Genomic DNA, 25,922 nt, shown 5'->3' with positions numbered 1-25,922 from the left:
AGAGAAGTCATGTGGGCTTTCAACCACTGAAGACCACAAAATTGGCTGGATCTGCTAGGCCCTTTTACAGATTTTGGTCCTTCTACTCCCACTGCTTTGAGGAGTTATGCCACGTGGACAGCAACCACCCTGCCTCCCTCCTTGTGATCGAGGGGAAGCCAAGGACTCCACCAGGTCTGAACTCCTGAAAGGATCACCAGAGGTGAGCCACTGCTGCTGCTGCTGCTTCTAGTTTTCCAGGGAAAACTGAGATCTGGAGGGAAGGGACTTTTTACTTCTTGGCTGTGTGAGAGCATCTCGATGTTTGTGAAAGAGGGGAAGTGGGCACAGGGTGAATGGTGAATCATGAGACAGCCATGGGGCTAGGAATTGAACCTTGGCGTCCTGACTCCCAGCGCAGCAACATGTTTCTCCACTTTGCCTTTCTCGTGTCTTGTACACTGGTTTCTGTCGCTGTGTTTCCTCTTTGCCGACTGCAAGAGCCCTAAAAAGCAAAAGAGATAGCTTGGCAGGAAAGTCAAAAGTCAATAATCCCCTGGGCCCTTGGCCAAGTTTCTATTACCTGCTACTTCCCCCCAGCCACAACCTTAGCAGTGGCTGACGTAACCGGAGCCCCAGCCCCGCCCCAAGTGGGGGCCAGGCCCCTCCCACAGCCCTTGTTATTTTAAAACTAAACTCGCTGTGCCGGGATTGGTTCTACTTCAAAACAAAGGGGAGGGGTAATTCTCGCTGTGGGCATCCGTGTAGCCCTCAGGCTGCAAGGCTGGTTTACGGGTTTGGGCCTCGTGTCGATGGCACCGCGGTGTCTCGGGTTGCTAAAACCAGCCCCCGGAGGGTGCCAGCCTGGTAATAAAGCAGTGACTACTGTGTAAAGGTGGCATAATCATCGCAACAATAACAGCCGTAATTAGGCTAACCACCATCTGCCTCCGCCCTGGCATTCGCCCTGACTCACCCGACGGCACGCCAGCAGTCGGGGAAGAAATTGAGGCGGGGTGGAGCCAGCCGGCTGGAGGGATCAGTCTCCGTGAATTTTGCAGCTCTTCAGGTCCAAAACCTGTTGTCTGGGATCTCGCTAAGGGCCCAAACCCTGGAGCGCCCACAAAGCTCGATTCTGATGTAAGCCCTCGGTTTCGGGTGACTGTCCCACCTCCAGGCCGCCGGGCTCCTAAACTTCCCCTTAAAGAGGCCCTAAGAAAAGACCCACTCACAGCACCGAGATTGAGAACCAGACTACAGCTCCCCTAGGCCTTTGCGCGCAAAGGCTCGCTCCTTGCCTACGCCCCAAAGCCGCCTCACGGCCCCTTGAGCCGCAATGCCTCCTGGGAGCTGTAGGGCAGCAGGCAGCTCATTTAATGGAGATCCCAGACTTGAGGACTCTATCTCCCGTGGTGCCCCGCGGCTGTTTCTGACGCGACCCGGGGCCAGAGAAGGGTGGGGGCGTGGCCTGCGCAGGGCCCCACCCCGCTCTCCTCTGGCTGGCCGGACGCGGCGGTGGCAGTAGGGGCGGCGGCGGCAGCAGCGGCGGCGGTGGTGGTGGCGGGGGGGGAGGGGCCGGGCGGGGGGCTGGCGGCAGCGGCGGATGGACTCGCGGGTATCGGAGCTGTTCGGCGGCTGCTGCCGGCCCGGAGGAGGCCCGGCCGTGGGCGGAACCCTTAAGGCAAGGGGGGCCGGCGGCAGCAGCGGCTGCGGGGGCCCGAAGGGGAAAAAGAAGAACGGAAGGAACAGAGGAGGCAAAGCCAACAACCCTCCGTACCTGCCCCCCGAGGTGAGCTCCATAAGAAGTGGCGGGTGAGAGGAAACCACTCTTTCCGGTCCCGGTACTCCAGGGAGGCGGGACAGAGGGAATTGATACCCCCTTCCGGTGTCAGAACACGGAGGGGAGAGGAGAACCCTTCCTTCCGGTCCTAAGACCCCAGGGAGTACCTTCCCTCTGGTCAGACAGACCCCAGCGAGGAAGAGTGGGGAGGGAGGAGCCCTCCCATTCTGGTCCAGTAACCTCAGGAAGAGTAGTGGGGAAAGATGATCCCACTTTTAACCCCTTGGAAAGAGCGGAGTAGAATACCCGCGCTTCATCCTTGTGAAGGGAGGGAGATTCAATCCTGGGACGGGGAGAGAGTTTTCTAAACTTGTTCCACAGGGGAGTACTGGGGAAAAGAGCAATATGTTCCGTCTGTATCGTTGAGTACACAGTATAAAAACAGACAACAGTCAGGCTTAGGTCTTCCCGCCCTTCGTCCTATGAGGAAGTAGGGACAGCTTCCACATTCTTGCTCCATCTATCCCTAAGGCAGAGAGTAACTGCTATTTCGTCCCTCTTAGGAAAGGAGGACTGAGGGGAAGAGCTGAGCCAGTGGTTATCAAATTTTAGCATGTATCAGAATCCCCTGGATTGCTGCCTCACCCCTGGAGTTTCTGATTCAGTAGGTCAGAGGTGGGCCTGATACTCTGCATTTCTTACAAGTTCCCAGGCAGTGCTAATGCTACCTGGTCCTGGGACCACACTTTGAGAACTATTGGCCTAGACCGTCATCCTTCTACCACTATTCTGCAGCCACCCATCCTAATTTTTCATTTTTAGCAAGATGATAAAAAGGAAGGTTTCTGCTAATGGGAAAAGATCTCCCTTCTATTCCATGGAGTAGAGATTATGGGTGAAGACCTGTGAGAGCCTGGGAGTCAGAAGGCGTTGGAGAGATGGAATGATGACAGGAAGGAAAAAAGAAAAAGAAATGGCCAGGGAGGAGCAGTGCCAAAATGCAGGACAGGCAGAACAAGCAAATCTCTTACCCCGTTGCTCCCTAGAGGGGAAGGCTCAGGCAACAGGTTGCTTCTCTGGTGGGTCACCTGATAGAGGGAAGAGGTAGAGGAAATTATGTGGGTGGATTCGGGATTTCATCATCTGAGGCATGGTTGGTGGAGTCTGTCCCCTTTATTGCATTTTCTGAGTTTCTTCTCTTCATCTCAGCCCCAGCTTTGGAGCCCTGCCCCTCATTTTACCTGGGCTCCTCTCTCATCAGGCTTATAGTGACCAGTACCGAGCTCACCCTTTGGCCCTGATCCAGGACCTCTTGCAGCCTCTTACTCTTGAGGACATCAGCAGGGAGGGGTGGGCAGGAAGGAAATGGTGTCTTCCAGACCAGTAGCAAAGAAGGGCCTCAGCAGCCTGAACACGGAGGAGATCTAGACCCCTGGGGACAAAACTTTGAGGCCCCGGGGAAAGGAGGGGGTGAACTTGTGTCTAGGAAGAATGTACCACCAGTGATCAAAGAAAGGAGGGGCTAAGGGTTCGGTTTCTGGCTTAGATGGGTGACTCACAGTATTCCTAGAGGCCTTTCCTTCAGAGAGGTCCACTGGGGCTGAGTAGAGGGTTTGTCTGCCAATGACCTTTGGCAGGCACCTGTCTAAGCAGGTGCCACTGAGCTTCCTGCTCTCTCAAGTTAGCTTCCTGGGCCCCAGCAAGAATCAAAGGGAAGCAGAAGTTGGGTCAGGACAACGTGTGGTAACTGATCTCTGTTTCTTTTCAGGCTGAAGATGGAAACATCGAATATAAAGTGAGTCTTAGGCTCGGGTGTTTGGGGGGGGGGGCGGGCGTGATTTTTCTGAGATCCTTTCAATTTCATTATCTATAGCAGTTTAGGAATATGATTCAGGGTAAGGGCCCTGCACCTCATTCTGATGGAGGGGGACTGACTGTTAGAGGAGGCCAGGGATGGGGGGCGGGGGGCGGTTAAGGAGGAAGGGAAGGTCTTGGTCCTTGGAGCAGGACAGGTGGGAAGCACGTGGGTTTAGGAGGAGTATCTCTGACCTTATTTTCTTACGATACCTCACCTGTCCTAAGCTGAAGCTGGTGAATCCATCCCAGTACCGCTTTGAGCACCTGGTGACACAGATGAAGTGGCGGCTCCAGGAAGGCCGCGGTGAGGCTGTCTACCAGATTGGGGTAGAGGACAATGGGCTGCTGGTGGGGCTGGCCGAGGAGGAGATGCGGGCATCCCTCAAGACCCTACACCGGATGGCAGAGAAGTATGCTTCCCATTCTCCCTCGGTTCTCCTCACCCGCCTCTGGAGAAGACCTGTGAATACCCAGTTATCTTGGGCCCGAGGGGCCAAGGAGGGACTTTCCCTCTGCTGCCTACTCTTGACAAAAGGCTAAAGTAGGGAAGGCTAGTGTTCTGGGCTCCTCCATGTTGGACCTAGGCTTTTTTGCTCCTTGATTTAAGATTTGTTTGTTTCAAAGGATGTAGGATAGATTGAAGGGTGATAAGAAGTGAAGTAGGGTGTTTGGGAGGTGTGGGAAGGCCATTTGGTCCAGAGGGCGGAAGGTGGGGGGCAGGAGAATAAAGTTGAGGTGTGGCAGTATGGCTTTGTGATGACAGGGTCGGGGCAGACATCACTGTTCTCCGGGAGCGAGAAGTGGATTATGACAGCGACATGCCCCGGAAGATTACCGAGGTGCTGGTACGAAAGGTCCCTGACAACCAACAGGTGAGCACACACCCTTCCCTATCTCTCACGCCCACGCTCCCAGGAGGGCCTCTGGTGGCAGGTTGTTCACTGGCCGGGGAACCTGGGGGTGTCCAGGTCGTTATTTGGTCCCCAGGGAGTGTCACTGCCCTTAACTCAACCATCCATGGAGCGATGTAAGGGATTGGAGCCCTTACCTCTGGCAATTCATCCACAGTTCCTAGACCTCCGTGTGGCCGTCCTGGGCAATGTGGACTCAGGGAAGTCGACTCTGCTTGGAGTCCTGACCCAGGGAGAGCTGGACAATGGGCGGGGCCGGGCTCGACTCAACCTTTTCCGCCACCTGCATGAGATTCAGTCTGGCCGAACCTCCAGCATCAGCTTCGAGATCCTGGGCTTTAACAGCAAGGGAGAGGTGCATGAAATCAGCGGGACCCAGTGGGGCCAGACTCTGAGGATGGGATGGTAGTGGTGAAGGACAGAGTCCGAGGGCAGAGTGTGGAGACTTGTCGGAGTAGTGTAGAAGACGACCCTGAGGGCACTGAACAAGCTCTGTCTCCTTAGAAAACAAATGGGGAATCAGCTGAATCAAATCAGATATGGGGCTCAGGGTTAAGAGGCAGGGTCACCCAGCGACCGGTTTAGGTCCTGGCAACTCTTAAAGGGTTGGGGAGGCTGGCAGGGGGCACTGAGAGCCCTGGGCTCTGGGCCAGGTGGTGAATTACAGTGACTCACGGACGGCAGAAGAGATCTGCGAAAGCAGCTCCAAGATGATCACCTTCATCGACCTGGCAGGCCACCACAAGTACCTACACACCACCATCTTTGGCCTCACCTCATACTGCCCTGACTGCGCCCTGCTCCTCGTCAGTGCTAACACTGGGATTGGTACGAGGCATCGGGGCAGGGACGGGGCTGGAGGGGGTGCTGACTCTCCTACCCTGGGCCTCCTCAAATCTGGGAGCCAGACAAACTCTCCTGTTCCCTCTGCTCCCTCCCATGTTCTCACCCTTTTCTCCTACTGCCTGCCTTCCTTCTCTGAGGCAGCTGGCACCACAAGGGAACATCTGGGGCTAGCCCTGGCCCTGAAAGTGCCCTTCTTCATCGTGGTCAGCAAGGTGGACCTGTGTGCCAAGACCACAGTGGAGAGGACGGTACGACAGCTAGAGCGGGTCCTCAAGCAGCCTGGCTGCCACAAGGTCCCCATGCTGGTCACCTCCGAGGATGATGCTGTCACGGCTGCCCAACAGTTTGCCCAGTCACCCAAGTAAGCCTTTCTCACCCCAGAGCCCTGATCCACAGGGAAGGCTGCCATGGGGCCCCAGAGTGTGGTGTCCCACCCCAGGTCCAGACCAGTTGTGGCTCAGTTCTGTGGTTTTTCTGGTTGGCATTGTGGGAGGGAGTCTGTGGTAGCCAGCCTGGAGCTTTTCTAGTGCCTGGAACCCAGGAGACAAAATGCTATGCCAGGCATTCGCTGTCTCCCTTGGTCCCTGAGATAAGCCTCATGAGCCACACTCCTTGGCTGGCTCACAGACAGAGGACTCAGCTCCTGAAAAGGTGAGCAGATAGGAGAGAGGTACCCCTGCCCCAGAAGCTCACTTTTGCACGCACGGAGCTCTAGCCTCTGCTTCCTGTTAGAAGTTTCCTTATCTGTCCATTCGCTGCCTTCCTTTACAGTGTCACTCCTATCTTCACACTGTCCAGCGTGTCTGGAGAGAGTCTGGACCTGCTCAAAGTCTTTCTGAATATCTTGCCACCACTTACCAACAGCAAGGAGCAGGAGGAACTCATGCAGCAGCTGACAGAGTTTCAGGTAATTGGCCACCTGAACGGGCAGTGGGCTGAGGAACGGGGTGGGGGGGGGGCACTGTTTCTTTTTATTTTTGAGAAAGCATGCATGTGAGGAGGGGAGGGGCAGAGGGAGTGGGGGAGGACAGAGGATCTGAAGCAGGCTCTGTGCTGACAGCAGAGACCCTGATGTGGGGCTTGAACTCATGAACAGTGAAATCATGACCCAAGCGGAGGTCAGACGCTCAACTGACTGAGCCACCCAGGCGCCCCTGGGAGGGACTATTTCTGACTGAGCCCTAAGCCTGTTTTGAGATTTTGGGCTTGGCTGGCCATTGATAGCATTTTCTTTGGCTTCAGGTGGATGAAATCTACACAGTACCAGAGGTGGGGACTGTTGTTGGAGGAACACTTTCCAGGTGAATTGCTTTGATTTGCTTGCTGCCTACCCCATTCAGCCCTCACATACCCATATGCTGGGTCATGGCCTTAAGGACCCTGGAGTTGAACAGAGCTCTTCAAACTATGTGCTTGTTTCTGGATTGGGCTGTCACAATGAGAAGAGCTAGAAAAAGCTAGTCTGTTGGTTCACGAGGGAACAAGCAGTATTGCTGCTCACTGGGCATCTCCCGGCCCCTGAGGGAGAAATGTGGGTCTTGAGCCCCAGATGTATTCAACTGACTTCATTCGCATGTAGGGAAATAAAAGATCCCTTAAGACTCTTTTCAAAGCAGAGAGTGAAACCCAAGGGAATAATTTGCTCTTTCAGGGACCAGGTACTCAGTGTCAAAGCAGCAGGTATCTCTCTAGCCATCACTACTGGCCTTTCCAGGTATTAGCCTTCAGAGTCTGAACCTTGAACTGGGCCTCTCCCCTGCCTACATGCCAGAGTTTAGGGTCTTTCCCCCCCACCTGAGGGAGTCAGCCTTAGAAGGGAAAGAATGTTCTGGGTGACCCTCACAGAGAAGCAGGTTGGGGGGGGGGGGCCTAGGCTGATGCTGTGCCACCTGCCCCCTGGGCTACAGTGGGATTTGCCGTGAGGGAGACCAGCTGGTAGTGGGCCCCACGGACGATGGCTGCTTCCTGGAGCTGAGAGTATGCAGCATCCAACGCAACCGCTCTGCCTGTCGTGTGCTGCGAGCTGGTCAGGCTGCTACGTTGGCCCTCGGGGACTTTGACCGTGCACTTCTTCGCAAGGTGAGGTGGGAGGATGGGTTGCAGAGGGAACACAGAGAAGTGCCTGGGACACTGGCTGCTTGAATGAGAAGCACCTAAGATGCTTCAGAGGAACTCAAAGGAAACACAGTCTCTAACCCAAGAAGCTGGTTCCACAGACTGTTTGAAAAAGGCTTAGAATACTCAGGATACTTAAATATGGATCGTTGTCGTGCAACCTGAATATCCAGGACCTTACAAATACTAAACATTAGCAGAAGGATTAGAGGACGTGGGAGGGATAAGGAAGGGTTTTAAGTGGAGAGTTTTGAATATTGTCTGTTGAGGTCTTTGTGTTTGAAGTCCTAGAGGAAGAGGAAATTCAGGAGCTGGAAAGGGTGCGAGGGTGGTGGGGGAGGGAGAGACTAATGCAAGGTCTGCCCTTGGTCTGGGGGCTGTGCCTCCCCAGGGCATGGTGATGGTGAGCCCCGAGATGAATCCCACCATCTGCTCAGTGTTCGAGGCAGAGATAGTTCTACTGTTCCATGCCACCACGTTCCGGCGAGGCTTCCAGGTGACAGTACATGTGGGCAACGTACGTCAGACAGCAGTGGTGGAAAAGATCCATGCCAAGGTGAGAGGGACCCAGCCATGCTGTTTTTCCAGGGGAAAGTCATAAATCTTCTGCCTCCAGAAAGGAAGGAGGCCTGGCCACAGACTCCTAGAGGATTCCCTGATCCCATAAAGGGGACAAAGCCCCACTCTGGGTGGGTAGAAGCCTGATAGGCCCCTGAGGGTGGAGAGCCAAGGCTGGTAGAGAATGGGATGGGAGGTACTGGCCAGGACCCGTGACGGCATATCTGCTGCAGGACAAGCTGCGGACAGGGGAGAAGGCAGTGGTACGTTTCCGCTTCCTGAAACACCCAGAGTACCTGAAGGTGGGCGCCAAGCTGCTGTTCCGGGAGGGTGTCACCAAGGGCATCGGCCATGTCACTGATGTGCAAGCCATTGCAGCAGGAGAGGCCCAGGCCAACATGGGCTTCTGAACTCCTCCAGGCAGGCACAGCTCTACTGCCGTCCCCACAATATATAAGGTGACTTTTGGCCATGCTGCCCCCCCTGTTGGCGGCTCTGTGTGTTAATAGGCTAGGGAGAGACCGGTGCTCTCTGCCCTTTGCTCCCTGCCACCTTTCTGGAGAGGTGCCAAGCTTGTTGTGGCCAGGGAGGGGCAGTCCTGAGGTTCTCAAGAAGACAGGAGAATTCAGGGCAGTGCTCAGCAGCTTTGTGTCCACCTGGTTGGCTCATCAACCCTGGGAACTCCACGGCCTGTCTACCGGAGGGAGCTGACCACCACCACCTTGGCCCCACTGTCTGGACTGGGCATGATCCGCCGGTGTGGTCCCTGCACTTCAGGAATTGTCACAACAACTGGGGGTGGTCCTCGAAAGCACTCCTTTTTGTATACCTCTTCTCAAGGCCATGTAAGTTGCCCATCTCTACTTGACTGTGGACAAAAGACAGCTGCTCCCGGGTCTGAAGCTGGCCCAGCTGGCCCAGCTGGCCCAGAGTCTGAAGAAATGGCACAGGGGCAGTGCTCCCACCTTGTGCTGAGACATGAGGTCTTGGCCCAGAGTCTGAAGAAATGGCACAGGGGCAGTGCTCCCACCTTGTGCTGAGACATGAGGTCTGTTCCTCAGCTTTGTCTCCCTTCCCTTCACTCAAGGGCCATTCTCCATTTTTCTGCTCATAGGCCCCACAGGTGCTATTTGTTGTGCTGGCCCAGGAGTGGGGCTGCCGAGCTGAGGCTTGGCATACTGAAGGTCAGCTGCATGTCAATCAGTCTCGTCCCTTCCTCTGCAGTGATTTGTTGGTTTTAATGCTGGATCAAACAGTGTTTTACTTTCCCAGACTAGTGACTGGGGACCTGACCCACAGCTCCCCATCCTGCCATCCTTTACCCCCTCCACCCTTCCTGCTCCCATGTTAAATCTTCCCTCTGTTGCAGGGAGCCTGGGGGAAAGGGAAAGATGTTGCCATATTTCCTACACTTTAGGGCATGGACTCCTTCCTTTCCCTTTGTTAATGTCCTGGGTTCCCCGGACTCAGGGATTTGTTGGTTCAGGTTTCTCTGCATATACATATATAAATATAAATATAAATATAAATATAAATATAAATATAAATATATACATACATATATATATTTAAATACACACATATATATTGTACAGAATAAAAATGTTTTATTGAATACACTGTGCTTATGCTTAAGATACGGGCTCAGCTTCCAGAGCTAGATTCCTCTTCAGGATTAGAGACAAGTGAAACCCTAGCACCACTGAGCCCTGGATGGAGAAAAGAGCCCATCTGGTATCATTTACCATTCTCCCTTTCCTGTCCCTCCCATGCGATCAGCGTTCCAGTATTGTGACCTGGGTATTCTGGCTTATTTGCATTGCTCTTGAGCAAGCAGAATAGAAAGTGAAACCGCTGCCTTTTCAGCTGAGACAGGTAACCAGCCCGCACTTGAGGAGTTGGCCACTTGCTATGGTCACAGTGATGAGGAGCCCACTTCTGTGCCGTGTCAGAGATGTGGAGATGACGTGTGAGCCACTTAATGAAGAGTGGAATTTAAGAGTCACGTTAGTCTGGCCCTCACGCTGTCCCTAGCAATGCAGAAAAGCTCGAAGTGAGGTTTACATAGCCTAAATTGGCTCCTTGGAACCACCTGGCCACACCTTAGTCGTTTCTTCGTGTTTCTGTGTTCAGAGTACCTGACGGTCATGTTTTATGGGACTGTGTTTTGAGCAGTGATCCTTGCAAAAGAAATTTAATGATAAATGTGGCCCAATGTCCAGCGAGGCATTCTGTCTCCAGGGTATTAAAGTAAAAGCTTCCTTAACTATTCAAGCTCTGCTGCTTTTAAAAATACCACTGGCTTGACTGGCTACTATAAGTAGCCTGTGGTTGAAGAACTTCCTCCTGTGTCGGGGACTAAGAGCGGTTCATTTCCGTCTGTACAGTTGCTGATAAACGGCTATGAGAAAAGCTTGTGTTCAGCAAAAAGGTACTATAGCTTTCAACCAACACTGACCTTTGCATGTCCGTCTGCTCGTACCTCCATGGGCTTATTGCCACTATGCTGGGGCAGGGTTGGCATTTCCAAGAAAATAGGTGTGCTGCTTGTATTGTTGTTACTGGTTACTCACTACTCCCGCCCATCTTGGCCTCTTATAAGTCCAGTGAAACTAAAGTTTCTACTCACAATTTCTCTTTCCAATCAAGCAAAGTGTTAAAAATTTGTTTCACTTGATCTGTACAGTACCCAAAGGAGAGTATTGCTTCTTTAGGCTTTAAAAAACAAAACAAAACAAACTTTTCACTGGATTAAGAAAGGAAATTTTAGAAAATGATCTCAGTATTTAATGAGATATCTTCAGGAACCACTGAGCTATACCTTGCTACATGAATGGAATGTTTAGGAGGATAAAAAGATGTGTAACGCAGCCCCTCACCCCCATCAGCTGTATGTACATTTTTACTGTTCCAGTTCTGGTAATCATCTAAAATTGCTTACTTCATATGTTTCATCCAATGAATATCAAGTACCTATTATGTGCAAGAATTCTTGCCTTCAGGAAACTATAAATCTAGCAGGGAAAGGGCCATGGTACACAGCATTCAACTACCTCAAAAGAGGAAGATAGTTTTGAAGAGAGTTTCCTGCTAGACTCAGGGTTTTCAAATGCTCCCCACTTTCTTCAAACTAAATACAGACCCCTAATTTATAAACAAGCTTTAAAAGCAGTTGATTTTTGTGTACACATGAGAGATGGGATGTGTACACCATTCTTCCGACCCACTTCCCCCAACACACCACCTAATCCAGCTCATCTTCGGTTGGGTTCTCTGTGTGACTCAAGGTTTCCTATATCAAAAAAGCTGACTTCCCACATATAAGAACAGAGATTAAGAATACAGTACTGTGAGGGCACCTGGGTGGCTCAGCTGGCTGAGCGTCTGACTCTTGATTTCGACTCAGGTCATGATACCAGGGTCGTGGGATTGAGTCCTGCGACAGGCTCCGTGCTGAGCATAAAGCCTGCTTAAGATACTCTCTCTCCCTCTATCCCCCCACCTCTACCCTGCTCGCGCACTCTCTAAAACCAAGAAAAAGAAAAGAAAATGGAACTATCAGCATGGACAAGTGCAGAAAGCTACGATAAGCCCTAAGCTAAATATTCAAACATCAAAAGGAAAGAGATGAACATGCCAGTGACCCTGAAAGCCAAGTACTACCTCACATTTGTACTTTAGGGTTTAAGGAAATGTCATGGCCCTCTAAAAACCTGGCTTGCCATTGACATCTTCTAGATCAGTAGTCCTCAAACACCCTGGAGAATCTTTAATATACAGATTCTGGGTCAGTACAGGTGAAGGTGAGGCTGAGACAATTTCTTAGAAGTTCCCTGATAATGCTGATGCTCCTGCTCCTCAAAATCACACTCAGACCAGCAAGATAATTTTTTTTTTAAGATTTTAGTTTTAAGTAATCTCTACACCCAGCATGGGCTCAAACTCACAACCCTGAGATCAGGAGTCACCATCTGAGCCACCTAGGTGCCCTAACTAGCAAGATCCCAGAGAGGATCTAGTTCTGATCATGACTTACCCAATCTAAACAGAGTTCCTGAACTAGTCCACGAACACTCTCAGTCTACATTAGACCAAACACAAGAGATAGAAGGACCAGTGGCTAAAATTGTGGTCATAATAGGGTTTACTCGTATGAAATTCAGTATTTATTGAGTAGCTTCTGTTTATAGAGCCCTGCCCTAAACTAATTACCACTTTAGGGTTTCAGGCCTTTACCTCACGTTCTCAAACCTCACATTTGGTCAAAGCGTTATCTAAACTTCCCCTGTCGCAGAGCTTGAGGAAAAATCTTTTTAAAACGTTTTTTCTCCATTACTTTTCTGTTCCAATCTTTAAGCTACAGACTTTAAGTACCTTGTCTTTGATTTCCAATAATCAGTAAGGTATATCAGTTTTACAGATGAAAAAGAAAGTGCCTCTCGTGGGCTTCAAGGCCCACACATTTTACCAACACTGCGTCCCTAAACTTTAATGATTAAAAACTCCGAGCAGTTGTATCTCGGCAAGATAAGTCAGTTTTTACATCTCTGTCAGCAATGGAATTAGAATCCATGCCCGTGAAGAGATGGGGGTCTTAACTCAGCATCTAACTGGATTATTTTTCTTGTATAAAAGTTACAGGTTTCCTTGAGAAGTAAACACGTTTCCATCTCCTAGTTTACAGGTAAAATATTAAAACCCTGCAGCAAGCCTGAGGGCAGCACTAGTGTGTTAAAGGCTTGAAAAATGATTCCAATGTCTGCATGCCCTCAGGCCTAGGGCGTTTATTACTGGAGGCTGAAGGGCTCTTGGGATTTCTTTTGCCCTGAGGAGAACTGGCAGGAACAACCTGTGAGTTTGAGGAGTGGGACTGCATAAAGGATTTCTGTAACTCCAATGCAAAATGATAGTCCGTATGTTCAGGCATTTCCCATACAGGCACCAGAGAGCCACACTTCTCACAGGGCACTTGGTCCTCAGCTGCCACAGGACTTGGGGGAGTAGTTGACTTCTGAGCCACCTCCGGAGCAGACTTGGAAGTTACAGAAGCAAGACTGCTTGGGCTATTCTGGGCCAAATCCATCCCTGCAGGAGTTGTTTTAGAGGATCCCACCTTCAATACTTCTTGACAGATGGGGGTGCAATCTGGATATTCTGTTGGAAAAGAGTTTGTTAACTTTTTAGGGCTGGACTGGGGATTTTGTGGAGGGAAGACAACTGAAGGATTATTAAGCTGTTTCTGCTTTAGAAGTAGACTCTTCTGCTTAAAGAAGGGCTCGGTTCCTGTAGCATGACTCGTTTGGAAAGGTAACGAGGGCTTGGATGGTGAATTGCTCGTGGGGGCCTGGGTAGTGGCAGTAAGAGATGACACTGAAGCTTCTTTGACTTTCTGCTTTTCTGCAGCTTTTTGGAAGAATGATTCCAGAGAAGTGGCTGCTTTCTTAGTGGCTGTCCCTGCCAGGCCACATTCCTGGGTCTTAGCTTCTGAACTGGTAGCTGGCACCTTTGGCAGAGAACTTGGGTCACTGCTCAAGAAGGTGGTGATGTCTGTGCAAGATGAAGGGGCAGAGGCAGAGAATTTGGTAGCACAGAGGAAAAGCATTGTGAGGGGAGGAGACCTGTATAGAAAGTAAAGGAACAAGATTAGCACCAGGTCACAGATTCAGTTTGTAAATGACTGGGATTATGGTTCTGGGATTTATGGTTCTTAAATATTAGGGTATCAGATTAATACTGATTCAGTAGACCTGGGATAGGCACTCTTCCCAAGTTCCTGGGTGATGCGGATATTGCTGGCCTACGACCACATCTTGAGAACTGCTGATTTGGTGAACATCTAACCAGGTCAGACATAGAAACTGGATCCTCTGACTGCTAGGTATTCATAAGGTATGTCATAACATATGTAAAAACAGCTATAATCCTGGGTTGAGGCAAGAAATTTTATTCAGGGCAATAAAAAACCTTTAGAGTATTCAGACTGGAAAGTCTCTTAAAAAAATCCTCTTAGCCATTCCATTCTGTTTTTAAAGAGGACACCATCTAGCCCTAATTTTGACAGACTTTGAACTCAAATTTCTAGAGCATGAAATCCCACAACTGGGATTACCTATCTTAGTCTCAGAAACATTTCAAGAAATTCCTGTCACAAAGTTACTCATTTTGTTTACTCAAATACATTTTCACATGAGTTGAATTTCAGAAGATAAAATGTGCTTTTATAAACAGATTAATCCCTCGACGAGGTAAGGAGTAAGTGCTGTTTTAAAATTATTATAACAGTATATCACTATCATCTGGTTTCATGCTCTGGACAGTCTTACAATCAGATCATTTTGATGCTTCCCTGTCAGTAGGTTTCACACTCCTGGTAAGTGTTAGAGTCTGTTAATTTATAAGGTTTCATATGAACATAGTATCATAATTTATCATTTGGTTCAGTGAAACTGTTCAAAATTTGAAAATAAACATATATATAAGGAAGTATAAGTTAAATAAATTATTCCAAATAAAGAACAAAGGACTCCAGCTTTAGAGACCCCATCGTATTGTAGGTCTGCACAAACAACAGTAGTATCCACATGTTTAGATAAGCAATAACTTAAGTGTTCAATGAAACCTTTTTTTTCTTTTCTTTCCTTTATTATTTTTTACAATCTCTAGTATGGATCTATAAGTAAACAACCAATTTATGTTTCCCACAAAATTATATTTCCGTTGTGAATTAGGAATACTTTTCTCAATGTAATAGGCTATGTTAAATAAATAAATAGAAGATCCCAATACTGAAAATCATTAATATCTGAACAATAAATGAACACGTTCCAATCATATATTTGGTTATTTTTCATGACCAAATGAAGTGAAATGTAATACGACATTTGGTTTTATACCAGCGGAGCTTGTAACTGAGTTGGGATGTTAGATTGAGATTATCAGTGAACATAGGTCGCTTGCATTGTCAAGGAAGATGTTTTTAAGATAGAACAATTAAGTGCTGAAATTCCCAAGTTCAAGATCCTTGAAACTTGAGTTTCTATACTCCCACATGCCATTGCTTGTTCCTCCTGACTGCAGCAAAGGCGGGGATAGTACTGGATTATTCTGCCCCTGGAACCCACCCCTGAACTGACATGCACCAAAGGCAGGCAAAGAAGCTGTAGGCAAGCTGCCTTTTTTCTGGTGTGCTGTTTTCTTCCATTCCTCTCTGTGATAGGTCCCACTAGCCAGAGTCACCAAGAACCTACCCCAGCTGGAAAGCTATATACCCACTAATTTTAGAGAAAGACAGGGTACAAGTGTCTTCTGAGAAGACAAGCTGGAATTAAACTCACCAGCAAGTTTGGATTCCTGAAGTGTTACAGTTCCTGATGACAGCGAATGCGTCACGGCTCATCTTGTGAGCATCGTAATGGGTAAGGGCACAGCAGCGGCGTAGGCTGCTGAGACGTCTGTCTCCTTGTACACGAATGCTCACAGCCAACTGTGTGGCCACCCTGTCATTCTGTGGGTATAAAAGGATTGAGACCAGAAAGTTACTGTGAGCATCTGGGTTCTATATATTGAATTGTTTGAGAGGAAATTAAAAGAACCAGGGTGACGAAATGGTTTGGAAATAGTCATGTTTAATTTTTTTTTTTAATATTTTATGCTTGTTTCTTAGTGCAAGAAGTAATTGGAGCAGACAGAATTGAAGGATGAAATATTAGAATATCTAGGATATTTTGACAGGTGATGGGAATAGGACAGAATAAATGAAAATGGAAACTCTTTCCCTGAATGTTTTTTTGTGCTGTCTATGCAGGAAGATTATAACAAATACTTATTCTATTTTGTGACTGAGGGAAAGATTCATTTAAGTAATTGTCTGAGAGGAAGATCCAAGCTAGGATGTCAAGATTGAGTAGTAGGTCTATTATTTAATCTGCTGGTGATGCTCTTATACTTAAGCACAGAAGTTTCCATTAGCACCTCTTCCTTATACTCTGTCTATAGAAGATACAGTGTAGTGAGCTTGCCTCTAGAAAGCAAGATCATTGACCCAATTTTCAGTGAAGTCTAGACATCCAAATGAACACTATTGATGCAAGGCAAACTAAGAAATAAAGGTCAAGGGGCAGAAATATAAGAAGGCGAAAAGTCTACATAGGGATCCTCCAGAATCAGGAGGTGGTGGTGAGAAGAAATACCCCTAAGGCAAACAAGCCAACAGCAACAAATATTTTGTTGGGTAAAAATGTATTTTGTATTTTTGTACGTTTTGTAAATACAGTTCATAAGAATTTATCTTCAGAGAATAGAAATAGGCAATTGACTAAAACCATGTATCAACTACACCAAAGAGACATAGGAGAGAACAAAATAAAGTTCAGGCCCTCGTGGGTCTTGTCTTGTAATAGGAACTGCAGAAAATAAACAAGTAGGCATGTAATAGAAATAAGAAATTTCTATTTTCTTTTTTTTTTTAAGTTTATTTATTTTGAGAGAGAGACAGACTGAGTACAAGCGGGAGAGGGGCAGAGACAGAGGGGGAGAGAGCGAGAATCCCAAGCAGGGTCAGCACAGAGCCCACCGTGGGGCTTGAACTCACAAACTATTGAGATCGTGACCTGAGCCGAAACCAAGAGTTGGATGCTGAGCCACCCAACGCCCCTGTATTTCTATGAGAAAAAGCAGAGTAAGGAAGAGAGTGATGAAAGCTGCTGATGTGATGGGGTAGTCGGGAAGGTCTCTTGAAGAAGGTGACTTGAATAAAGCAAGAGAGGAAATTTTAAGAATATATGAGGAAAGATTCTCCAGGCTGAAGGAATGGCAAGAACAAAACTGCTAACCTGCTAACGTGGGAGTTTGGTGTGTTAAACAAAAGGGAAGGCTGCCAGTGGGGTAGAGGCTACAGCAGAGAAGGAAGGGGGACAGGACAGGAGATAAGGCCAGAGAAGTAGCCAGGGACGAAATCATTTTGGTCATGACAAAATAAAAATACAAAATTAAGTCTACACATGACTTAAGTATGAAGGGAAACCACTAGAATACTTTAAACAGTGAAGTGACAAGGATCTTCTATGTCCAGAATTACTTTTGACGTAAAATCCTTTTAAGGTTAAAGAGAAAGAGATTTTCAGGGGTCCCCCCTGTGTTGCATGTAGGCTTATAAAGAGAAATGAGAACGGAGCGACACCTAGTGGGCAAAGGCAAATTGGCCCATAACACAACTGGGATTGCCCACCCGAGAACAAACATTTCACCACCCCAAGGGGCAAACGGGTAGTTTGGGATGATTTCTGACAGTATACAGTTGACCTGTAGGACCCCTAGATGCTGAAACATGAGAGAACACATCGAACAATACCATCAGGAAAGTGAAAAAACCCACTGAATGGGAGAAAATATTTGCAAAATAAATATCTGACAAGGGACTTACATAGAGTATAATATATATAGAGAGAGAATATATATATAATATATACATAGATAGAGAATTTTTAAAACTCAATAACGAAGAGACAACCACTTCGAAAATGGGCAAAGGATCTTGATAAATTTCTCCAAAGAAGATAAGAAAATGGCCAATAAGCACCTGGAAACCACAGTGAGATACCACTTCACACCCACTAGTATGGCTAAAATAAAAACACATTAACAAAGATAGTAAAATTAATTTTACACTGCTGGGAGTGTAAGTCTGATAGCTCCTCAAAATGCTAAACATAGTTACCATGTGAACCAGCAATTCTAATCCTAGGCATTTACCCAAGAGAAATGAAACATGTCTACCCAAAAATCTATACATGCATGTTCATAGCAACATTGTTCGTAACAGCCAAGAAGTAGGAACAACTCAAATTTTCACTCACTGATGAATGGATAAACAAACTATATCCATATAATAGAATATTGTTCATTCATAAAAGGGAAAAAGATACTGATACATGTTACAGTATGAGTGAACCTTGAAAATATGTTAACCAAAAGATTTCAAGCAAGTCAAAAGGCCACATACTGCATTCTTCCACTTATATAAAATGTCCCGAAGAAGTGTATGAAGATAAAGCACAACAGCAGTTTCCTAGGGCTAAGTAACTGCTAATGGGTATAGATCTCTTTTCTGGGTGATGACGTGTTCTCAAATTGATTGTGGAATAGCTGAACAACTCTGGAATGTCCTAAAACCACTGAGCTGTGTACTGTAAATGGGTGAATTTTATGGTATGTAAAATATCAATAAAGCTATTTGATTTAAAGGAGAGGATAAAGAAACTAATCAGATGTCAAGTCTTTGACTTCATGCGCTGTCTCTAAAACTGCCAGCACTACTTTGTCACATGGACTGCAAGTTCCAATGATTTACAGTCTAATCCCTGAGTGTCTTATTTAATGGCTTTGTACTCTGATGAAGATCCACTGTATATTCAGGATTGTAGGAGGGGTTAAATAAGGAATATACAAAAGAGTAGAGGCAAATGGCAACGAGGGAGATGGGATACTCAGATCTTATGCTGAGTTTTATGAAAGAAAAAAGATTTTTTTAATTTTTTTTTTATTTTTGAGAGAGAGAGACAGAGCAGGAGCAGGGCAGAGAGAGAGAGAGAGAGAGAGAGAGAGAGAGAGAGAGAGAGAGACAGAATCTGAAGCAGGCTACAGGCTCCAAGCTGTCAGCACAGAGCCTGATGCAGGGCTCAAACTCACAAACTGTGAGATCATGACCTGAGCTGAAGGCGGACGCTCACCCAACTGAGCCACACAGGAGCCCCAAAAGATTTCTTAAAACTTCCTAGTCTGGTATCTTTTTGTATCTTTGTTTCTACTCCTTAAGATACACAACAACTGGTATTTAAATCCCCAAACTCACCCCAAGAATAAAGAAAGAAAGTCTTACATCATTTCGGTCCTTGGTTAGTCTCTCCTCTAGTTCCTGGGCTAATTGCAAAAGCCACCACTGTACCTAAAAAAGTGTTGAGACTTTAATCTTTCATTTAAAAATTCTAGGTTTATTATAGTACGAGATGGAGGATTTGTTCAATTCTCCCACAAATGTAAGTGTGCAATAATGTCTCCCCTATAACCAAGAGATCACCAGATCATAGAAATCTTCAGTACTCTGACCTGCCTTAGCTCAAGATTCTCATTTTCTTTTCCTGCTGGAATGCCGTCAGGTGAACTTCAGGCATGTTCCAGCTCTGAGAAAAAAAATAACACACAAGCTTGAGGCATAATATCCCAGGCCTTCCAAGTTATCATCTACCAAAAAAATGAGTAATTCCATTTCAAATTTCAGTCAGTTTCATCTTATTTCTTTTTGGATAGAAAAAATAAATCATGGAAAAAATAATAAGTTTAGTCCATTTTCAACACAAAAAAAGAACTTCATACTTTACAACAGAATGGCCCCGTCTAACTTACTAAACGTTCTGCAGTTACCCAAACCTACCCACTAACCCCCTCAAAAGAGGCAATGTTCTCTCAAGAATGCTTGCCTACCTGTTCCCGAGTAGCCAGAGCTGTCTTTCCTGGGAAGTTCTTGCTGCAGCCAATGGTTTTAGGTATTTTTCTGGGTCTAACTGGATCATGTTCAATCCCACGACACATGGCATATAGCCAAGATCTAATAAAAGCAGGAAAAAAAAGTTTAAGGTGAAAGCAAATGATAATTCTTGTTAAAATAAAATGCCTACATTGCACTACCTTTTTGTCTCCTTCATAGAAATGGAAAAATTTGTCCAGAATTAAGTATACTTCACCTCTGACAGAATCCCTGCCCTTCCCAATGAATGCTAGTGGAATATATTGCCAAGGAGAGGGATACTGGTTGTGCTTTTTAAAGCCAACTCATCATTTGTATTTTTGGAAAAGTGCTGAGCAAGCCACTGATTCATATCCCCAAGTTTTTTGGTATAAGTCTAAATACAAAGATTTTAAGGGAGGGGTGCCTGGGTGGCTCAGGTGGTTAAGTGTCTGACTTCCGCTTAGGCCGCGATCTTCCAGTTCATGGGTTTGAGCCCCACATTGGGCTCGCTGCTGTCAGTGCAGAGCCTGCCTTGGATCCTCTGTCTCCTTCTCTCTCTGCCCCTCCTCCCACACCTCAAGATAAACATTAAAAAAAAGGTTTTAAAGGAATGACCAGCATTTCAGCACACGGAAATGCTCTAAATATCCAAGCCTATCAACCTACTTAGGTAAATGAAAAACTACTCTAGAATGACAGGCCACAGTGACCTAACATTACAAAGCAAAAGAACCAAAGAAATTATCTCAAGGAACAAATGTTAAAGATAGGTCTAAATTTTACTGGATGCTTTTGTCTGTGTTTGACTTTAGCATCTCCATACAGGTCATGATTGAAAAACATTAGGAATCACTTACCCGTTCTTCTCCCCAAAATGACTCTGGAGCTGGGATTCAGTGAACTGGGTCAGTTCACCCATGTATTCCACCCCCAGGATTTCAATGACAGAGGCCCCTAGCTTTCCTCCAAGATTACGGCTAACAAGACAAAGAATTTATATGTCACATCATAAATATCTGGTTATCAGCAGACCTAAGAAATTTTGCTTCTGTAAGTAGCTCTCCACAGGGTTCAGGGACAATGAGAGCACGTACTGCTCCTGTAAACTATTAATTTCCTAGTATAAGACTAGATGATTCAAATACTCTGGGAGTTAGGACCTGGGAAGATTAACAATAGCATAAACAAAAGGTTAAAGTCATTGATTAGTTATCAAAGTCAACTGTATAAAAATTTTTCAATTTTACAGGATCTACTGTCCCATTTAGGGATTGAAATTCCAACCCCAAGACAAATCTTTTTCATGACTAAAACCTTTTATATTTAAGAATATAATAAAAAGTCTTAAGCTTTGCCTGTAAAGCTTCCTATAATATGTCTTCAACCTACCTTTTCAGTCCTATTTCTATCACTTATCTTCTCCAACATGGTCCAGTTAACCTGGTTTATGTCCCAGCTCACCACAAATACCTTATACTTTCCCCCCTTTCTGTTCAAAACATTATCAAAATCAGAATTGCTCTTCAATTATCGTCTGGCAAAATCTCATGCAGTTTTCATAAATGTTTCTCAGATGATTTCTCTTCTCTGAACTCTGATAACTACCTGTATAGCTCATTTAGCAAATATTCATGTACAGTCTTAATAGCACTTTCACTGTTCCTTTGAACTGTCTTGTCCCTTCATCTTGTCCCTTCAACAATAGTGTAAGCCCTTATCAAGGACACACAATTGGTATGCACAGCCTAGTTATTTGTTTTATTTGGATTTTTCTCTCATACCTACTTTGGGAGCAGTTTGGTAGCCCTGAACACCTCGGGATGATATTAGAAGAAAAAAAAGAAGTAAAATTCCTATTGCTTTTGTTATTTAGTAACAGACTTGAACAAAAAGGCTAGAAGGAAATTAAAGACACAGCTAAAAATCAGTTCATTTTTTAAAATTCAGGATTAAGTAACTTCCATAGATAATCCAGAATTGAAGCCTATCATTAGGAAAAAAAGTCTGTGTTTTTCAAAATTTCCTGTGTTCTCTCTCTTCTGCCTTCCTGGTTACCTACATTTTCTTGCTCCAATCTCTCATAAGGGACAGAAGAAACCAGAGTGCTCTCCCAAGTATATGAGCGACACTGAAGGTACTCCCATGAATACTTACAGTTTGTAGATAGGCATTTGACTGAAGAGCTGTGGGACTGACCCATGTGAGACCAGGGTCTGGCGGTTGGGCTTGTTAAGTCCACAGGCCAGTTTTGCCAGGACCTGGAGCATGGAAAGCATAAAAACTTCGTAACTGTCAACCTCACCCACACAGAGAGCTGGTGAATGTTAACGTACACATAAAAACACAGGCACAGCTTAAGGGCTGTTACTAATGGTTTCCACATTAAAAACAAAAACAAAACCAGAAACTCAAGACATCTCTAAACCTTGGTGTCCCACAACATCCTCAGTGGAAACTATGACCCACTATCATCATCCTCATTGTTCTTTCCACATCTATTCTCGGTTTCCCTTTGGTCGGTTTTTTTTTTTCCATTCCCATCAATTCCTTAAGGTTCTCCCACTTCAAGAGGGGAAAAAGCCCAGAGAAGCTGCAGAGGACACTTACATAAGGTGCATTTCTAGGCATGCGCATATGAAAATGCTGAAACAAACCTGTTTTACCCTACCACACTGATCTACATTTCTTTAAAAACAAAATTTTTTTTAATGTTTATTTATTTTTGAGAGAGAGAGAGAGAGACAGAGAGAGACAGAGACAGAGCACAAGTGGGCGAGGGGCAGAGGGAGAGGGACACAGAGAATCCGAAGCAGGCTCCAGGCTCCAAGCTGTAGCACAGAGCCAGATGCAGGGCTCAAACCCACAAACCATGAGATCATGACCTGAGCCGAAGTCGGACGCTTAACCGACTGAGCCACCCATGTGCCCCTGATTTACATTTCTTGATTAATGGTTAATCCATTTTGAGTCCTAGATTTAACACAGATTACCATAATTCAAGTATCTGTGATAGAGATCTCAAAATCATCCTCCAATAGCAAACATCTTCTAATAGAAACAAGGCTTCAAAATGGGGGGGGGGGGGGGAACAACAAAACAAAAAAACCCAAACCTTAAGTCCTTGAGAACTCTTTTGAAAGAATAAGGTGCTTCAGTGGTATCAGTTCACAAATTATAATTGGTAGGAAAAGTATAAAATCATCCTTTAAATTTACTGGAGAGATTCTCTAGAACTTCTACTAGGCAACATTTAGTCTTGTTCAAATTACTACAATGGGACTTTTGTTTCCCCTCCCTTCACTCAACCAGAAGAAACCTCTAAAACTCTGTGGGATAGTTTGGCAACTTTCCTCTTCTTGGAGGAAGGGGGAAAAGGTAGTAACCAGGGATAATCAGCCACTGCCCAATTATTGAGCCTCGTCAGAAGGAGACAAAGATTCCAGAGCCTCACAGCACTTTAAAAAGAAAACCAGTTGGGGTGCCTGGGTGGCGCAGCCGGTTAAGCGTCCGACTTCAGCCAGGTCACGATCTTGCGGTCCGTGAGTTCGAGCCCCGAGTCGGGCTCTGGGCTGATGGCTCAGAGCCTGGAGCCTGTTTCCGATTCTGTGTCTCCCTCTCTCTCTGCCCTTCCCCCGTTCATGCTCTCTCTCTCTCTGTCCCAAAAATAAATAAATGTTGAAAAAAAAAAAAAAAAAGAAAACCAGTTATTCTGCCCCTATATTATTGACAATTGTCTATTCTCTAAATCAAAATAGGGGTCCAAACTAATAAAATTTTACTATCCCATCTCTCTTATTGTTCTCATTAGAAAGGAGGAAATAGGCAAAAGCAGAAAATACTCAGGCAATTCCACAAAGGAAATGAGATAATTCAGGGATATTCAGCGAGTGAAAAGAAATAGGTTCACATATAAAATGCAAAGACTAACCTCCTCCTTTCCACAGATAGTTCAGTCATTAAGGAAATCTTTTGGATACAACTGTATAAGCATTTTCTGCAAACTTTTCAGCCTGCTTCTTAGGAAAGCGCATGTTTAATGACATTTCCCTTGTTAAGGAATTACGAACGCATTTATTTGGTCCTCAAAATGAATTTTGAATAGAAGCCCATTTCAAAGTGTACACGTAATGATTTAAATGTCCCAGTCATATCCATCCTTGCTGTATTTAACTGCAGATATCTATGTTTCGCCTTGAAACCTATAATTAGCCTTCACCTTATTGTGTGAAATTCCAGCTGAACACTGAAAGCCCGTCTCCCTCTCTATGGCTGCTCTCATTTCCTCCACAATCACTGCTCCAACAGTGAGCTGCAGGTCCGGAGAGGTGGTGTTACCAGTCTGAAGAGAATCAAGCCATTGAAATAAGCCTTGTTTTCGCATCTCCTCTGAAAAATGGAAAGGTTGTATTTAGACACTTTTTTTTTTAGAGTCAGGATTTTATTTGTGTTATCTAATAGAAAAATGCTTCAATTTCAGGGTACTTTAAGAATGTACATTTTCACACACACACAAAAAAATGGCAGTCATTTACAAGATTTCTCAGTACTTAAGAGATCAATTTCTCCTTCCTATCAATTCCAGCAGCCTTAGCTTCAGCATAGGCTTGAACCTTATAGTTCTAATATGCAACACATATTGTATATTCATATTGTCTTTCATGATCATTGATTTAAAAGTACATCTGTTTTCTCTCTCTGGTTTTCTGGAATTTTCTTCCTCCAACTTTCCCTTGCACACCGCCAAGAATCCTGTTACTTAATTAGAAAATATTCAGAATTAACTCACACTTTAAAATAAATGTATTTATATATTTTTGGAGACTGGTTCTCCTGATGAGTAGCTAAAATCCAATCAGAAACACTAGTTTTATTCTTCTGATAAGCTATTGAAATTAGATATAGCTTTGGACTCAGGGCCTTGAAAATATCTTACTATCCAATTTTGAGTCAGTTTTGAAAAAAGCCTAAAAAAAGATTATATATAGCAAGGGAGGGAGGTATATAGAAAATGCAGACATGCTGGTTTATTTATTTACTTATTTAAAAATTTGTTTTAAATGTTTATCATTTTTTGAGAGACAGAGCATGAGTGGGGGAGGGGCAGAGAGAGAGGGAGACACAGAATCTGAAGCAGGCTCCAGGCTCCGTGCTGTCAGCACAGAGCCCCACATGGGGCTCAAACCCACAAACCACGAGATCATGACCTTAACCAAAGTTGGATACTTAACCGAGTCACCCAGGCACTCCTAAATATTTCATTTTTTTTTAAAGTTTATTTTGAGAGTAAGTGGGGAAGGGGCAGAGAGAGAGAGAGAGAGAGAGAGAGAGAGAGAGAGAGAGAGAATCCAAGCAGGCTCCGTGCTGTCGGCACAGAGCCTGACACAGGGCTCCATCCCACAAATGATGAGATCATGACCTAAGCCAAAACCAAGAGTAGGACCCTTAACCAAAAGAGCCACCCGGGTGCCCTAGGAATGCTGGTTTAAAGAGACAGTAAATGAGGGGTGCCTGGGTGGCTCAGTCATTTAAGCATTCGACTTCGACTCACATCATGGTCTCATGGTTCATGAGTTGAGGCCCCACACTGGGCTCTGTGCTGTGTTAGCACAGAGCCCACTTCGGATCCTCTGTCTCTCTCTCTCTCTTTTCCCCTCCCCCATTTGCACTCTTTCTCTCTTAAAAATAAATAAAATATTATAAAAAGTAGAGCGTAATGAGGTATGAACAAGGCAAGAAAATACACTCAAATAACTATGGGGAGGTATAGTGAAGGTTCATGTATATAGAGGAGGAAGATGAGCACATAGAAGGAAGTATTTTCCAACTCTTGATAACTGCTGCTTCTCTCCTTTGCAGGCTTGTCTTCTTCCTCTAACACCCTGGTAGATACTGAGCAACATTCTCCTCCTCCTCCTCTCTGTATATATGCTTTTTTCTTTTGGTGAACTGCTACAGGCTTATGTTTCAATTTGCTTATGCTGAGTACATGCAAATCCTAATCTCTATCCCCAAACTCCTAAACTCTAATTCTTATCTCCACCCCCCTACAGAATAACTCTTCTTGAACTTTTCATTATAGTTTCAAACTATAGTTTACTAAATTTTCTAAAAATAACTAAAATCAACCTTTATTATATCTTCCTTCTCAAAGATTCCCTTTCCCAAACAACTCCCTTTTTTAAATAACCATATTTTTAATTTTGTTAATGTTTATTTATTTTGGAGAGAGACAGAGAGTGAGTAGGGGAGGGACAGAGAGAGAGGAAGACACAGGATCCGAAGCAGGCTCCAGGCTCTGAGCTGCCAGCACAGAGCCTGACATGGGGCTCGAACTCACGAACCGCAAGATCATGACCCAAGCTGAAGTTGGATG

At 45.6% G+C, this 25,922-nt stretch overlaps 2 protein-coding genes and 1 long non-coding RNA gene across 6 annotated transcripts in view; 1 reads left to right on the top strand and 2 right to left on the bottom strand.

Annotated features, from left to right (window-relative positions):
• Positions 1 to 252: 252 nt before the first annotated feature.
• Positions 253 to 3,937, bottom strand: LOC122489561. Its single transcript, XR_006298938.1, has 3 exons — positions 3,832 to 3,937; positions 2,791 to 2,847; positions 253 to 484 (listed from the first exon to the last, which is right to left on the bottom strand). It is a non-coding gene; the product is annotated as an uncharacterized LOC122489561 (long non-coding RNA).
• On the top strand, positions 1,551 to 25,775 carry GTPBP2 (GTP binding protein 2). Of its 3 annotated transcripts, none has more exons than XM_043591492.1 (12): positions 1,551 to 1,768; positions 3,528 to 3,554; positions 3,842 to 4,026; positions 4,380 to 4,488; positions 4,685 to 4,882; positions 5,181 to 5,355; positions 5,515 to 5,734; positions 6,145 to 6,280; positions 6,616 to 6,674; positions 7,281 to 7,452; positions 7,880 to 8,044; positions 25,406 to 25,775. In XM_043591492.1, the coding sequence occupies exons 1-12, from the start codon at positions 1,583 to 1,585 to the stop codon at positions 25,433 to 25,435; spliced, it is 1,662 nt and encodes a 553-aa protein (XP_043447427.1). In that variant the 5' UTR covers positions 1,551 to 1,582; the 3' UTR covers positions 25,436 to 25,775. The 3 variants fall into 3 exon arrangements, with proteins under 3 accessions (XP_043447427.1, XP_043447426.1, XP_043447428.1); XM_043591491.1 differs by lacking the exon at positions 25,406 to 25,775 and adding an exon at positions 8,280 to 10,315; XM_043591493.1 differs by lacking the exons at positions 4,685 to 4,882; positions 25,406 to 25,775 and adding an exon at positions 8,280 to 10,315.
• The window catches only part of POLH (DNA polymerase eta), a 41,919-nt gene continuing 25,628 nt past the window's right edge, over positions 9,632 to 25,922 (bottom strand). For both annotated transcript variants that reach the window (XM_043591489.1, XM_043591490.1), the window contains 7 exons: positions 23,766 to 23,935; positions 21,704 to 21,807; positions 20,407 to 20,526; positions 19,525 to 19,648; positions 18,923 to 18,988; positions 15,381 to 15,550; positions 9,632 to 13,664 (listed from right to left, as the gene is read on the bottom strand). In XM_043591489.1, coding sequence (XP_043447424.1) covers positions 12,770 to 13,664; positions 15,381 to 15,550; positions 18,923 to 18,988; positions 19,525 to 19,648; positions 20,407 to 20,526; positions 21,704 to 21,807; positions 23,766 to 23,935 — 1,649 coding nt within the window. In that variant the 3' untranslated portion in view covers positions 9,632 to 12,769. The remainder of the gene's footprint in view (positions 13,665 to 15,380; positions 15,551 to 18,922; positions 18,989 to 19,524; positions 19,649 to 20,406; positions 20,527 to 21,703; positions 21,808 to 23,765; positions 23,936 to 25,922) is intronic.

Source organism: Prionailurus bengalensis, chromosome B2, assembly GCF_016509475.1.
Source record: "Prionailurus bengalensis isolate Pbe53 chromosome B2, Fcat_Pben_1.1_paternal_pri, whole genome shotgun sequence".
In the NCBI taxonomy this organism is placed as follows: domain Eukaryota; kingdom Metazoa; phylum Chordata; class Mammalia; order Carnivora; family Felidae; genus Prionailurus; species Prionailurus bengalensis.
The sequence above is the reverse complement of the archived record's forward strand: the minus strand, read 5'-3'. Positions and strand labels throughout refer to the sequence as shown.

Bases quoted from the DNA above. Each gene is read 5' to 3' on its own strand.
- GTPBP2 (XM_043591491.1), top strand. From the start codon at position 1,583: ATGGACTCGCGGGTATCGGAGCTGTTCGGCGGCTGCTGCCGGCCCGGA. The intron at 5,735-6,144 runs GTAAGCCTTTCT...CTTCCTTTACAG, and splicing joins CAGTTTGCCCAGTCACCCAA to TGTCACTCCTATCTTCACAC. The intron at 7,453-7,879 runs GTGAGGTGGGAG...GTGCCTCCCCAG, and splicing joins ACCGTGCACTTCTTCGCAAG to GGCATGGTGATGGTGAGCCC.